Source organism: Siphateles boraxobius, unplaced genomic scaffold (assembly GCF_051911475.1).
Source record: "Siphateles boraxobius isolate OS27281-9 unplaced genomic scaffold, OSU_SipBor_1 191, whole genome shotgun sequence".
Lineage (NCBI taxonomy): Eukaryota > Metazoa > Chordata > Actinopteri > Cypriniformes > Leuciscidae > Siphateles > Siphateles boraxobius.
The window spans coordinates 42,501-60,000 of record NW_027508801.1 but is presented as its reverse complement, the minus strand read 5'-3'; the positions used below and the strand labels follow the sequence as shown (position 1 = coordinate 60,000).

General features: G+C 37.7%; 1 protein-coding gene across 2 annotated transcripts in view; it reads left to right on the top strand.

Annotated features, from left to right (window-relative positions):
* Positions 1–17,500, top strand: part of gramd2ab (GRAM domain containing 2Ab) — a 40,370-nt gene that overhangs the window by 17,554 nt on the left and 5,316 nt on the right. For both annotated transcript variants that reach the window (XM_077235436.1, XM_077235435.1), the window contains exons 3-9: positions 2,912–2,969; positions 3,545–3,617; positions 4,811–4,914; positions 6,955–7,053; positions 8,634–8,705; positions 9,623–9,685; positions 10,442–10,601. In XM_077235436.1, the coding sequence (XP_077091551.1) occupies positions 2,912–2,969; positions 3,545–3,617; positions 4,811–4,914; positions 6,955–7,053; positions 8,634–8,705; positions 9,623–9,685; positions 10,442–10,601 (629 nt within the window). The remainder of the gene's footprint in view (positions 1–2,911; positions 2,970–3,544; positions 3,618–4,810; positions 4,915–6,954; positions 7,054–8,633; positions 8,706–9,622; positions 9,686–10,441; positions 10,602–17,500) is intronic.

The following is a 17,500-nucleotide window of genomic DNA, read 5'->3' as shown; positions in this document are numbered from 1 at the left end:
GAGCCAATGAGGTTCATTCTCGAGTTACGCATCACGTTTGAGCTTCAGCAAGAGCCAATGAGGTTCATTCTCGAGTTACGCATCACGTTTGAGCTTCAGCAAGAGCCAATGAGGTTCATTCTCGAGTTACGCATCACGTTTGAGCTTCAGCAAGAACCAATGATGTTCATTCTCGTGTTACGCATCACGTTTGAGCTTCAGCAAGAGCCAATGAGGTTCATTCTCGAGTTACGCATCACGTTTGAGCTTCAGCAAGAGCCAATGAGGTTCATTCTCGAGTTACGCATCATGTTTGAGCTTCAGCAAGAACCAATGAGGTTCATTCTCGAGTTACGCATCACGTTTGAGCTTCAGCAAGAACAGGATCTTTCTTAAAACTTGCACTTTGAAGTTTGCTTTTTCAGGCCCCCAAAACGTTGTGTAAATGAACGGCCAAAACACATAAGTTTTCCATTTTTAATTAAAAGAAAGAATTGTCGTGTAAGCGGCCTCTGAGATTCAAGGATTGTATTTGTCACATACTGTACAGCTATATACAAGATACAATAAATGTAAATGTCATATACCAAACAGAGTGTTTTTATGTATTATTCTGTTAGATTTGTGTTTCTTTATTGAGTAAATCAGGAGTATTTTAATGACCCTTGTTTGCTTAAGAAGACAAAACTGCTCACATTTCCTCAGAGTGAATTACTGAATATTGTTTTAAGCTTATGGAGAAACTGTTGTGTGTATTTATGCAATTTCTGTCATCAATGCAACAAACCAGAACAGTGTGTAATATATTTTGAAACGCTGACTACAGCAAACAGAAGCTCAGATGTGTTTGTGGAAACATTAACGAGAGCAAACTTTTCTGAGCTGAATCCTCTCATCTGATGGTTTGCTGAACTATTTCTGAAAGGTTTCTTCTTCTTTTTAGAAAAAAAACGTTCCATGATTGATGTATAAATAATAAAAGTTCTGAGAACGTTAGCTGTTAGCTGTTAGCTTACTCTGCTCGAAGGATAATGATCATGTTTGACAGCTGTTTGTGCTGTTTACTTGCTGAAATGAGCCGCTTCAGGAAGGAAACATGAGGAAACTTCTATGAAGTCATCGGCCACCAGAAGTTATAAACAATGATTGATTGTTTCTGAGAGGAAGTTCAGGGAATTGGGTGAAGGAGTCAGGCAAATGAGACGGGAAGATCTCCAGTTATATTGAAATATTGCATACACAAACATTGTGTTTTTGTGTCCAGCATTTTTCTGTAAGAAATGAATGAGAAATCACCATCTCATTCCAGTCTCGGTAGTTTCCCCTAGACTAGGGTTTTCAATCTTTTAGATGCCATGATCCACTTAAATGTGACCCTGGATCACAAACCCAGTCACGAGTCACACGGGTATATTTGTGGCAATAGCCAACGATACATTGTATGAGTCAAAATTATCGTTTTTCTTTTTATGCCAAAAATCATTAGGATATTAAAATCATGTTTCATGAAGATATTTTGTAAATTTCCTACCGTAAATATAACATTTATTTTTGTGAGTGAATGCAGCACAATCAAAAACATAAATTCTCAATGTTTTGATTTTTTTGCACCTTCAGAATCCAGATTTTCTAATAGTCTTATCTCGGACAAATATCGTCCTATCATAAAAAACCATACATCAATGGAAAGCTTATTTATTCAGCTTCCAGATGATGTATACATCTCAATTTCCCAAAAAATTGACCCATGTGACTGGTTTTGTGGTCCAAGGTCACAAATATGATCATCGCTGTGTGACGGACCCCGTCCTAATATATAAAAAGCTGATTTCATGGATGTGTGTTTGTTTAAGTTGGAAGACATTGAGGTTTTGACCTGGTAAATAAATATGAAAATGCACTTTGTACATTTGCACATATTTGCCTGCGGCTGGAGCCGGAGTGATGCTTTTGGGGTTCATGTCTGTTTGTATGATCATTTAGCAACACACATTTTGCATGATATTTGGATCTCGACGGAGAAATGCACATCTGTGTTATTTTCATGAATATGTGTGACCATGTGTTTGATTTCACTGAACTGCAACACGTTTTTGCATTGCAGGAATATACATAAAGAGAAGATTTGCATCTACGTGTTTAACACAAACATTTTACTGATGTAGATTAAATTGTGTTTTCCAGTGAATTTTTCCGGTTGAAATATTTTTACCCAGATCCATATTTGCTTCTTCAGTTTTGGCTTGGTTAGTTTTTGTTGTAAAGTAGTTGTTGTTGTTTTTTCTGCCATTTTATCCAGGTCTTTCCGGGAAAAAAAAATTATAACTAGCATCAAAAATGTTTTTAATAAATGTGTGTGTGTTTATATAATATTTTATATAATTTTTAAATATATATAATATAATTTTTAAATATTAATCTAATACACAGATGTGTGTGTATATATCATATTTGATATAATAATTGAATTTGAAATATAATACATATTTTATATCATTTAAAATGATATATTATATAATTATTATATATAATAATTGTGTATATTTAATCTAAAAAAAGTATATATATAATATTTTATAAATTTATTTATATATTAATTGAATATAAAATATATACATATTTTTATTAATTTCCATTTATAATATATGCAGTATATATATATATATATATATATATATATATATACTGCATATATTACAAATGGAAATTGTTTAAAATATTTATATATTTTATATTCAATTAATATATATATATATATATATATGTGTGTGTGTGTGTGTGTGTGTGTGTGTGTGTGTGTGTGTGTGTGTGTGTGTGTGTGTGTGTGTATACATTGTTATTAGTAGTAGTAGTATAACATTATTTCCCCACTAATACTGTATTTTTACTACTAACAGCATTAGTAATAATTGTACTTTATTTGTGTTTTCAGGCTCCAGCTGATTGATGATCTGTCTTATGAAGATGTAAAGAAATGCTACAGGGGTTCAGTAAGTATATTTCATGTCTAAATCAGATAATATCCAGCAGATGAACAATAACTTGTTGCATAAATCTTTGTGTAAGGTATGATTCAAAGTTACTAATTAAAAAAGCATTCCTGAAATGCATAGTAAAGTGCTTGGATTAAAGTATCTTTAGATCTTGCATTAATAGATTCTCAGTTGTGTTTATCGGTCATCCATGATGCAAGATTGTAGTTAAACATTACAAAGCCTTGTTCCTCATGGGCCGTCCACCAATTCAGTCCCAGCTTTAATGAAGTCAGAAACCCTCGGGTGCTGGACGACCATAAAGCCTTCGGTGGTTTTTATCAGGTGCAACTGAATCAAGAAGTTTCCAGCGTGGGAGTTTCCCACACGTGCAGAACTAAACGCTTCCTGTCATGTGTCATGTTTAGTGTTACGGCTTCTAGAGAAGGTTTCTGAACTGATAGTGTTCATTTAACCGATTTCACGACAAATGAAGTTAGGATTTTCACATGAAGATGCCGCTGTGTTATGCATGAAAGGAGAGGAAGATTAAACCAATGCAAAAGTCTCCATCGGCATGTTTTTCTTCACAGACCGTCAGCAAATACAACTCTCAGTACCACAAACTGTTCTCCACCGTCCCGAAGGAAGAGATCCTGATGAAGGGTAACGTGGCGGATTTGTGATGTTGTGAATGAGAAAAGCATCAAATAGACATTACAAAAAGTAGCTTTAGAAAAAAAAACATATAAACATAATTTATTTCACATAAACATTCAGGCTTCTATGGCCATAAAGGTGAGTAAATGATTATAACCTTTAAGGATTTTTTTATTAATATGGAAAAATGAAATAATTTTTCGTTTAGAACTGCCAGTAGATGGCGGTAAATGTCTAAATGAGTGAGTCATTGAATCATTAATTCATTCGATTTGTTCAAACTGCTGATTCAGTCAGGAATGAAGTAAATGGCTCTCTTTATGAGTGAGTCATTGAATCATTCATTCATTCGATTTGTTCAAACTGCTGATTCATTCAGGAATGAAGTAAATGGCTCTCTTTATGAGTGAGTCATTGAATCATTCGCTCATTCGATTTGCTCAAACTGCTGATTCATTCAGGAATGAAGTAAATGGCTCTCTTTATGAGTGAGTCATTGAATCATTAATTCATTCGATTTGTTCAAACTGCTGATTCATTCAGGAATGAAGTAAATGGCTCTCTTTATGAGTGAGTCATTGAATCATTAATTCATTCGATTTGTTCAAACTGCTGATTCATTCAGGAATGAAGTAAATGGCTCTCTTTATGAATGAGTCATTGAATCATTGTTTCATTCGATTTATTCAAACTGCTGATTCATTCAGGAATGAAGTAAATTGCTCTCTTTATGAATGAGTCATTGAATCATTCATTCATTCGATTTGTTCAAACTGCTGATTCATTCAGGAATGAAGTAAATGGCTCTCTTTATGAATGAGTCATTGAATCAACGGTTTAACGGTTGTGCTCTGGCTTTATAGGGAATATTTTTGTTCGCAAAAGTCTAAAACATAACACAATAAAAACTTCTTATTGTATAAATGTAATGTATGTATAAAATCAGTATCACATTTGTGCTATTCAGGACAAAAACAGCACTTGTGTGATATTGCTCGACTATATCATGATATAAATATGACACAAAAACTCACACAGCCTATTTTTATCTCTTTTTCCATGACAGATTACAGAAATGTATAACAGTTATTGATATTTTCTGTCGTACGTTATACTGCTATGCTGGTTTAGTTTGGATTTGGCATCAGATTTGAATATATATGTGTTGTATTTGACACAAAATGTCCTGTTTTCTCCAGTGTATTCCTGCGCTCTTCTGCGGGACATTCTGCTGCAAGGACGGCTTTATATTTCTCGAAACTGGCTGTGTTTCTACGCAAACCTTTTCGGCAAAGACATTAAGGTTTGTAGCGAATACTTTAACGTGCAAAAATAAAGTGTAAGGATTCGAGATTTATCAGCCATCATATCTGCATCAGTGTTGGTTATCATTATTTTATTTATTATTTTATCATTACTGTTAGCTAAAACTATTTTTTTTTTAAATTGTAAATTTAAAAATGAAACTGAAATAATATTTATACAGATGGAAAACTTTAAATTCTAAAACTGAAATAAAAACAAATTAAAGCTAAATAATTATTGCACGTGAAAAAATGACTTAAACTAAAATTAAAATATACAAATAAAAGTTCATTTTAAAATTAGGGCTGTCAAGCGATCTTATTAATTACATGCAATTTAATCGCACATCAAATTTGCCTGAGAAATTACCACTAAAAGATCATTTAAAGTCATTATTGTGTTAAATGAGAAAAGCATCAAATAGACATTACAAAAAGTAGCTTTAGAAAAAAAAACATATAAACATAATTTAGTTCACATAAAAATTCAGGCTTCTATGGCCATAAAGGTGAGTAAATGATTATAACCTTTAAGGATTTTTTTATTAATATGGAAAAATGAAATAATTTTTCGTTTAGAACTGCCAGTAGATGGCGGTAAATGTCTAAATGAGTGAGTCATTGAATCATTAATTCATTCGATTTGTTCAAACTGCTGATTCAGTCAGGAATGAAGTAAATGGCTCTCTTTATGAGTGAGTCATTGAATCATTCGTTCATTCGATTTGTTCAAACTGCTGATTCATTCAGGAATGAAGTAAATGGCTCTCTTTATGAATGAGTCATTGAATCATTCGTTCATTCGATTTGTTCAAACTGCTGATTCATTCAGGAATGAAGTAAATGGCTCTCTTTATGAATGAGTCATTGAATCATTGTTTCACTCGATTGATTCACTCAAAATGCGGATTCAGAAACGGATTTATCGGTTGTGCTCTGTCTTTATAGGGAATATTTGTGTTCACAAAAGCAGACAATATTGTGTCTAAAACATAACACAATATTAACTTCTTATTGTATAAATGTAATGTATGTATAAAATCAGTATCACATTTGTGCAATTCAGGACAAAAACAGCACTTGTGTGATATATTGCTCAACTATATCATGATATAAATATGACACAAAAACTCACACAGCCTATTTTTATCTATTTTTCCATGACAGATTACAGAAATGTTTAACAGTTATTGATATTTTCTGTCGTACTTTATAATGTTTTAATGCCTAATTATACGTTGGGCATGTAAACAAACAAAATATATGAAGATCTGTCATCATAATAAACTTCTGATTTTAAAAGAGGTGATTTCCAGATCTGGAAATGAAAAAATATTTCCCAAAAAAAAAATTTATTTCTAGGGGAAATCAGGAAAGTCTTCAATGCTTTGAATAAAAATCTTATCCAGTCGGTTTCGTCTGATCGGTATCAGATGTTCGAAAACTAATTCAAAATGAAAGAAACTAGTTGATGTTTTTCCCCCCCTAGTTTATTTTAATTTATTAAAAAAAATTCTGTTCAATTATTATTACCCCTATTTCTTTTTTTTTGTTTCATGCATTTTTATTGGGATGTGTTTGCATTTAAAAAAAAGTGTAATTACAAGTGATCTTTTGCTAGAATACCAAATAAAAAGATTTAAACACATGAAAGAAACTCTAATGTGTATCACTGATTCTAAAACAACTGAATATTCGTGAATATTGACCTGATTTAAACCCGCCGCTTTGTTGACGTTACTGCTGTGCTAGACCTTATGTTCAGTTCAGGTTTGCCTAAATTCGGATGAGTTTTTCCCATTTTTATCTTCCGTTCTGTTTGTTTTGTCTTTGTTTTGTTTGTTGACGCTGATAGAATGAAAAGTACAAAGATCCAGGATCTTCAACTCTGATACAGTTCTTTACTTTAGATCATTTAGCAGATGCTTTTTTCCAAAGTGAAAGTCCTCATAATAACTGCTTATATGTGATGTTTTTATCGAAGAGTGATAATCGATATAATTATTCTAGTAATGTGGTGGTTGTGTTTGTCGGTTTAGGTCGCCATCCCTGTGGTGTCTGTGCGACTGGTGAAGAAACACAAAACTGCAGGACTGGTTCCCAACGGTCTCGCCATCACTACCGACACCAGCCAGAAGGTGGAGAGCGCAAACGCTTCACACACACACACGATCTGCAGGTTCACACACACGATCTGCAGGTTCACCAGCGTCATCAAACACTGATGATGCACAACACAGTTCAGAAAGACACACTGGATACAAAGTCCATCGTGACGGCAGATTTCATACTGTATTTGCCAAGAGAAAAAACAAAAACAAATCACAATTTAGATCCCGTTGACATCTTAATTGTATCTCCTATATATATATATATATACACTGCAAAAAATGCTCTTCTTACTTAGTATTTTTGTCTTGTTTCCAGTCCAAATATTGAAAAATTCTTAAATCAAGAAGCATTTACTAGAGAAGTAAACTGACAGAAGAAATGATATCTTGTTTTCTGGTGGGTGTAATCTGAGTTTAATTATTTTTCTTGGTTACCAAGAAGTTAAGATTATTTTTCTTACCCCGTTAGCAGATAATTTAGCTTGTTGTAAGCACAAAATCACTTAATTTTTATATTTCTTTCAGAAAACAAGATATTTCTTATGTCATTTTACTTCTCTAGTAAATGCTTCTTGATTTAAGAATTTTTAGATATTTGGACTGGAAACAAGATAAAAATACTGAGTAAGAAAATATTTTTTTGTTGAGATACATTGCTTGACATTAACTTTTTTATTTTATAATTTTTTCAATATTATCTGATAGTTTGGCAGCAGGTTTATTAGGCTGCTGTCCCTTTAAGACCTGACACACGTATCCATTATACTGTTACACGTGTGTTTTCTTTCTCGACTTTTAACATTCACTTAAAACATAACTGACTGTTTACATGATTACTCGCCAAGACTGGCATTTTGACATTATTTTGTGTGTGTTTGACTGTTTAAGCGCCATAAGCAGCGAAAAGAACTAAATTTAGTCCTGAGAGGCAGCTTTATGTGCCACAATATTCATCCGGATATTCAAATATATATATACATACATTATTTTACATTTAATTAACACGCACACATATATATACTTACATATATTATTTAATTAATATCATCAAAGAGAACTTTATTTCAGTGTGACTTAATACTTATTTAAAGCCCCCCTGTAGTGAATAATTGTTTCCCTTAACGCTCATCTTTGATCACCAAAATTACATATTTAAATGTATTTTTCCTTAAAAAAAATCTCTTCATGCCTTAAAATATCTTGAATGTAACTCGACACCCTTGCCTCATTTATATTATGCGTGGTTCTATGAATATGCAAATGAGCCCCGCCTCCACTCACTCACTCACTCAGCTCAGAGATCCACTCGTTGACGATCACACGTTGATCTGATTGGTTGCAAGGTAGTTTGTGACGTCAGAAACACCAGCGATTTCAAAGCGTGTTTTTGAGACTGTCTTTGGTTCACTGCAGTTTTAAGGAGGAAATACTCAGCAATGCTGTCGACTTATGAATTTACACATGGTTTGTCTTAGAGCTTATTAAACACCACATAGACATATAAACAACATTAAAAGCTGGATTTTCACCACAGGGGGACTTTAAGTTAGTTTAGCTTAGTTGCTTAAGAGACTTTAGATTGTAACAAGTTTCTTTCTCTTTGTCAGTATGTGTTTGTGTCTCTGCTGTCGCGGGACAGTGTGTATGACGTGCTCAGGAGGATCTGCACACACCTGCAGGTGACACACACATTATCAGGCTTTTGTTGCATTAATGTTGCTTGCAATATTGTATTGTAATAACTAGGGCTGTGAAACGATTAATCGCATCCAAAATAAAAGTTTGTGTTTACATAATATATGTGTGTGTGCTGTGTATACAATAATCTTGTATATATAAATACACACACATATGCATGTTATATATTTAAGAATTTTTATTTATTTATATATAAAATATTTATATGTAATATAAATTATATATAAAGATATATACAGTATATACATGCAAATATTTCTTAAATATATACATGCATTAATATAATATGAATTATATATAGATATATAAAATATATACGTGCAAATATTTCTTAAATATATACATGCATTAATATAATATAAATTATATATTAAGATATATACAGTTTATACGTGCAAATATTTCTTAAATATATACTTGCATTAATATAATATAAATTATATATAAAGATATATACAGTTTATACATGCAAATATTTCTTAAATATATACATGCATTAATATAATATAAATTATATATTAAGATATATACAGTTTATATGTGCAAATATTTCTTAAATATATACTTGCATTAATATAATATAAATTATATATTAAGATATATACAGTTTATACATGCAAATATTTCTTAAATATATACATGCATTAATATAATATAAATTATATATAAAGATATATACAATATATAAGTGTAAATATTTCTTAAATATATACATGCATATGTGCGTGTATTTATATATATATATACAAAATAATTATACACAGTGCACATACATGTATTTTGTAAACACAAAGTTTTATTTTGGATGCGATTACTCGTTTCACGGCCCTGATAATAACACACATGTGAGTGAATGTAAAGGAAAGCAGGAAGGTGAGGATGTGTGTTTGATCCTCAGGTGAACGGGAAGAAGAGTTTGAGTCTGAAGCAGTTTCTGGAGGAGCCTGGGTCTCTGTCCACGGTATGAGCAACACTAGTGTGGGCGGCATGACCAAAAATTATATCACGGCATTTTTCAAAATGATACCCGTTTATGACGGTATTTTTTTATTTATTTTTTCAAGCATGACTGTGTGTTAACCACATTTTCTACTGATCGAGAGAGGAAATATTGCAGTAGATTGACTTATAATGCCCTATTTTACTGTCATGAGTGAATATTGTAGAAAAGCCAAAGTAGGGCATTATTTGAGGGATCAGCCATTTGTGTGTCCGAAAGCATTGTGGACGTTATTGAGTCACACTTATCCAATCCCACATTCAATCCCAACACTGGAACTGTGTTCTAGAAATAATGTGATATTGATATGAGGGCATGCGTAGATTCAGACGCATACGGTACTGTAAGAATTACATACAACAATGCAATAATAAAAAACAATGTATTGACATTTACTTTTGATACTTAAGTACTTTAAGAAACGAGAACTTCTGTACTTTTACTTCAGTAAGAATCGGTCTTTAGAACTTTTACTTGTAACGGAGTAATATTTGACCAGTAGTATCTGTATTCACTCAGGTAAGGGGCTTGTGCACTGAAAAACGATGAATTTAGGCAAAATGGCTGAAAAATCATATACATTAACTCAAATTATTATCACTTTCGACCAATAGGTGGCGCAGTTATGAAATGTAAACACACGATGCACACACACTAGTCCTCCTCTGTCTATCTATGAGCTGTTGTGTACCGTAATAATCTATTGCTGTTGTTCAGGACGAGTTCCCGGTGAGCGCGGACTTCACGCCGGTGTTGACGTGGCGGAGGAAAGCGTCGGCTCCGTCAGTGTCTTCATCTCTGCCCGACCTTCTGGGAAACTCCACGAGCAGCCTGAGTGCAGGAGACACACCCTACATCACTGAGACACCGCTGCAGGGTACACACACACACACACACACACACACACACACACACACACCCTACATCACTGAGACACCGCTGCAGGGTACACACACACACACACACACACACACACACCCTACATCACTGAGACACCGCTGCAGGGTACACACACACACACACACACACACACACACACCCTACATCACTGAGACACCGCTGCAGGGTACACACACACACACACACACACACACACACACCCTACATCACTGAGACACCGCTGCAGGGTACACACACACACACACACACACACACACACCCTACATCACTGAGACACCGCTGCAGGGTACACACACACACACACACACACACACACACACCCTACATCACTGAGACACCGCTGCAGGGTACACACACACACACACACACACACACACCCTACATCACTGAGACACCGCTGCAGGGTACACACACACACACACACACACACACACACACCCTACATCACTGAGACACCACTGCAGGGTACACACACACACACACACACACCCTACATCACTGAGACACCGCTGCAGGGTACACACACACACACACACACCCTACATCACTGAGACACCACTGCAGGGTACACACACACACACACACACACACACACCCTACATCACTGAGACACCACTGCAGGGTACACACACACACACACACACACACACACACCCTACATCACTGAGACACCGCTGCAGGGTACACACACACACACACACACACACACCCTACATCACTGAGACACCGCTGCAGGGTACACACACACACACACACACACACACACACCCTACATCACTGAGACACCGCTGCAGGGTACACACACACACACACACACACACACCCTACATCACTGAGACACCACTGCAGGGTACACACACACACACACACACACACACCCTACATCACTGAGACACCGCTGCAGGGTACACACACACACACACACACACACACACCCTACATCACTGAGACACCGCTGCAGGGTACACACACACACACACACACACACACACCCTACATCACTGAGACACCGCTGCAGGGTACACACACACACACACACAAACACACACCCTACATCACTGAGACACCGCTGCAGGGTACACACACACACACACACACACACCCTACATCACTGAGACACCGCTGCAGGGTACACACACACACACACACACACCCTACATCACTGAGACACCGCTGCAGGGTACACACACACACACACACACACACACCCTACATCACTGAGACACCGCTGCAGGGTACACACACACACACACACACACCCTACATCACTGAGACACCGCTGCAGGGTACACACACACACACACCCTACATCACTGAGACACCGCTGCAGGGTACACACACACACACACACACCCTACATCACTGAGACACCGCTGCAGGGTACACACACACACACACACACACACACACCCTACATCACTGAGACACCGCTGCAGGGTACACACACACACACACACACACACCCTACATCACTGAGACACCGCTGCAGGGTACACACACACACACACACACACCCTACATCACTGAGACACCGCTGCAGGGTACACACACACACACACACCCTACATCACTGAGACACCACTGCAGGGTACACACACACACACACACACACACCCTACATCACTGAGACACCGCTGCAGGGTACACACACACACACACACACACACACTACATCACTGAGACACCGCTGCAGGGTACACACACACACACACACACCCTACATCACTGAGACACCGCTGCAGGGTACACACACACACACACACACCCTACATCACTGAGACACCGCTGCAGGGTACACACACACACCCTACATCACTGAGACACCACTGCAGGGTACACACACACACACACACACCCTACATCACTGAGACACCGCTGCAGGGTACACACACACACACACACACCCTACATCACTGAGACACCGCTGCAGGGTACACACACACACACCCTACATCACTGAGACACCGCTGCAGGGTACACACACACACACACACACCCTACATCACTGAGACACCGCTGCAGGGTACACACACACACACACACACACACACCCTACATCACTGAGACACCGCTGCAGGGTACACACACACACACACACACACACACACACCCTACATCACTGAGACACCGCTGCAGGGTACACACACACACACACACACACACACCCTACATCACTGAGACACCACTGCAGGGTACACACACACACACACACACACACACCCTACATCACTGAGACACCGCTGCAGGGTACACACACACACACACACACACACACACCCTACATCACTGAGACACCGCTGCAGGGTACACACACACACACACACACACACACACCCTACATCACTGAGACACCGCTGCAGGGTACACACACACACACACACACACACCCTACATCACTGAGACACCGCTGCAGGGTACACACACACACACACACACACACACCCTACATCACTGAGACACCGCTGCAGGGTACACACACACACACACACACACACACCCTACATCACTGAGACACCGCTGCAGGGTACACACACACACACACACACACACACCCTACATCACTGAGACACCGCTGCAGGGTACACACACACACACACACACCCTACATCACTGAGACACCGCTGCAGGGTACACACACACACACACACCCTACATCACTGAGACACCGCTACAGGGTACACACACACACACACCCTACATCACTGAGACACCGCTGCAGGGTACACACACACACACACACACCCTACATCACTGAGACACCGCTGCAGGGTACACACACACACACACCCTACATCACTGAGACACCACTGCAGGGTACACACACACACACACACACCCTACATCACTGAGACACCGCTGCAGGGTACACACACACACACACACACACACACCCTACATCACTGAGACACCGCTGCAGGGTACACACACACACACACACACACCCTACATCACTGAGACACCGCTGCAGGGTACACACACACACACACACCCTACATCACTGAGACACCGCTACAGGGTACACACACACACACACCCTACATCACTGAGACACCGCTGCAGGGTACACACACACACACACACACCCTACATCACTGAGACACCGCTGCAGGGTACACACACACACACACACACACACCCTACATCACTGAGACACCACTGCAGGGTACACACACACACACACACACACACACCCTACATCACTGAGACACCGCTGCAGGGTACACACACACACACACACACCCTACATCACTGAGACACCGCTGCAGGGTACACACACACACACACACACCCTACATCACTGAGACACCGCTGCAGGGTACACACACACACACACACACACACACCCTACATCACTGAGACACCGCTGCAGGGTACACACACACACACACACACACACACACACACACCCTACATCACTGAGACACCGCTGCAGGGTACACACACACACACACACACACCCTACATCACTGAGACACCGCTGCAGGGTACACACACACACACACCCTACATCACTGAGACACCGCTGCAGGGTACACACACACACACACACACCCTACATCACTGAGACACCGCTGCAGGGTACACACACACACACACACACACACACACCCTACATCACTGAGACACCGCTGCAGGGTACACACACACACACACACACACACACACACCCTACATCACTGAGACACCGCTGCAGGGTACACACACACACACACACACACCCTACATCACTGAGACACCGCTGCAGGGTACACACACACACACACACCCTACATCACTGAGACACCACTGCAGGGTACACACACACACACACACACACACCCTACATCACTGAGACACCGCTGCAGGGTACACACACACACACACACACACACACTACATCACTGAGACACCGCTGCAGGGTACACACACACACACACACACCCTACATCACTGAGACACCGCTGCAGGGTACACACACACACACACACACCCTACATCACTGAGACACCGCTGCAGGGTACACACACACACCCTACATCACTGAGACACCACTGCAGGGTACACACACACACACACACACCCTACATCACTGAGACACCGCTGCAGGGTACACACACACACACACACACCCTACATCACTGAGACACCGCTGCAGGGTACACACACACACACCCTACATCACTGAGACACCGCTGCAGGGTACACACACACACACACACACCCTACATCACTGAGACACCGCTGCAGGGTACACACACACACACACACACACCCTACATCACTGAGACACCGCTGCAGGGTACACACACACACCCTACATCACTGAGACACCACTGCAGGGTACACACACACCCTACATCACTGAGACACCACTGCAGGGTACACACACACACACACACACACCCTACATCACTGAGACACCGCTGCAGGGTACACACACACACACACACACACACACCCTACATCACTGAGACACCGCTGCAGGGTACACACACACACACACACACACACACCCTACATCACTGAGACACCGCTGCAGGGTACACACACACACACACACACCCTACATCACTGAGACACCGCTGCAGGGTACACACACACACACACACACACACACACACCCTACATCACTGAGACACCGCTGCAGGGTACACACACACACACACACACACACACCCTACATCACTGAGACACCGCTGCAGGGTACACACACACACACACACACACACACACCCTACATCACTGAGACACCGCTGCAGGGTACACACACACACACACACACACACACCCTACATCACTGAGACACCGCTGCAGGGTACACACACACACACACACACACACCCTACATCACTGAGACACCGCTGCAGGGTACACACACACACACACACACACACACACCCTACATCACTGAGACACCGCTGCAGGGTACACACACACACACACACACACACACACACACCCTACATCACTGAGACACCGCTGCAGGGTACACACACACACACACACACACACACACACACACACACACAGATACTGATAGAGATACAGATACAAATACTGTACATTTATCTATGTTTATATATAAATGTAAAATAGCATAAATTAGTATATTATTAATAATTTATTTAACATAAAAAATATTGAATATATAAATTATAAATTATGTATTTGAACAAAAATAAAGTTATATTATTTTATTATATATAATATATATTATATATATATATATATATATATATATATATATATATATATATTAATGTATATTAGCATAAATTAGTATATAACTCATATTTTAAATAGTTAATTAAAAATTATTTTATGTATAAATAAATAATGAATTTGAGCATAAATAAATAGTTATATTATTTTATTATATATATCTTATAATTGTTTTAATTTATATTATCATAGATTAGTATATTATTAATCATTTAAATAGTGAATTAAAAAATATTTTATATATAAATGATAAATAATGAATTTTAAATAAATAGTTATAAACTATATATTATTTTATTATGTATATATACAGTGATGTGAATAAGTGAACACACTCATGCTAAAGTTGACTAAAAAGAGGAATAAAAAATCATCTTTTGGAAATTGATCTTAATGCCTTAATTTTAAAAATGAGGAAAAATCCAACCTTTAAGGACACCAGTTTTCTTTGTGAATGAATAATTTATCGTAAATAAATAAATGTTCTTCATTAAAATACAGGTTGCATAAGTCAGGACACCCCTATGTTAAATTCCCATAGAGTTAGGCAGATTTTTATTTTTTAAAGCCAGTTATTTCATGGATCCGGGATAACATACATCCTGATAAAGTTCACTTGGCCTTTGGGATAAAAATATCCCACATCATCATCACACACACTTCACCATACCTAGAGATTGACATGAGGAACTTTCCATAAGATCATCTCTCAATGCAAATCAAACCAGCTATTAGCCGAACTGAAATAACACCATGTCAATCTCTAGGTATGGTGAAGTGTGTGTGATGATGATGTGGGATATTTTTATCCCAAAGGCCAAGTGAACTTTATCAGGATGTATGTTATCCCGGATCCATGAAATAACTGGCTTTAAAAAATAAAAATCTGCCTAACTCTATGGGAATTTAACATAGGGGTGTCCTGACTTACGCACCCTGTATTTTTAAAGAAGAACATTAATTTATTTATGATACATTATTCGTTCACAAAGAAAATTGGTGTCGTTAAAGGTCGGATTTTTCCTCATTTTTTAAATTAAGGCATTAAGATCAATTTCCAAAAGATTATTTTTTATTCCTCTTTTTAGTCAACTTTAGCATGTGTGTCGTACATTATACACATTACTAATTTATTTTATTTCATAATTTATTTTATATACGGTATATCAGTATTAATAAATTGTTATATATAAATTATGTACTTAATGATTTTGAATTAAATAACTTAATATATATATATTTATATGTATATGTATATATTTTCACCTTATATATAATAAATACATACAAATAAATAATACCATTAATTATATAAACATCACATTATATGCATGTTAATGATATACACATTTTATATACTTATTTTATTTAGTAATATATACACACATGTACATAATAAAATAAAATAGTGTATTAATAACTTAAATAATTAATCATAAATGATTTTATATGTATATAAATTATGAAGTTAAAGAGTTTGAAATAAATTATTTTAAATGATATATTATTTTATGATATACATTATCTAATATATAATAAATACAAGTATATATAACAAATACATAAAAATATATTTAAAAAAAAAACATGTATTTATTATATACGGTATATGCTAATGATATATAAATTCTATATGGTTCTTTATTTATAAATTATACATATATAATTTAAGAA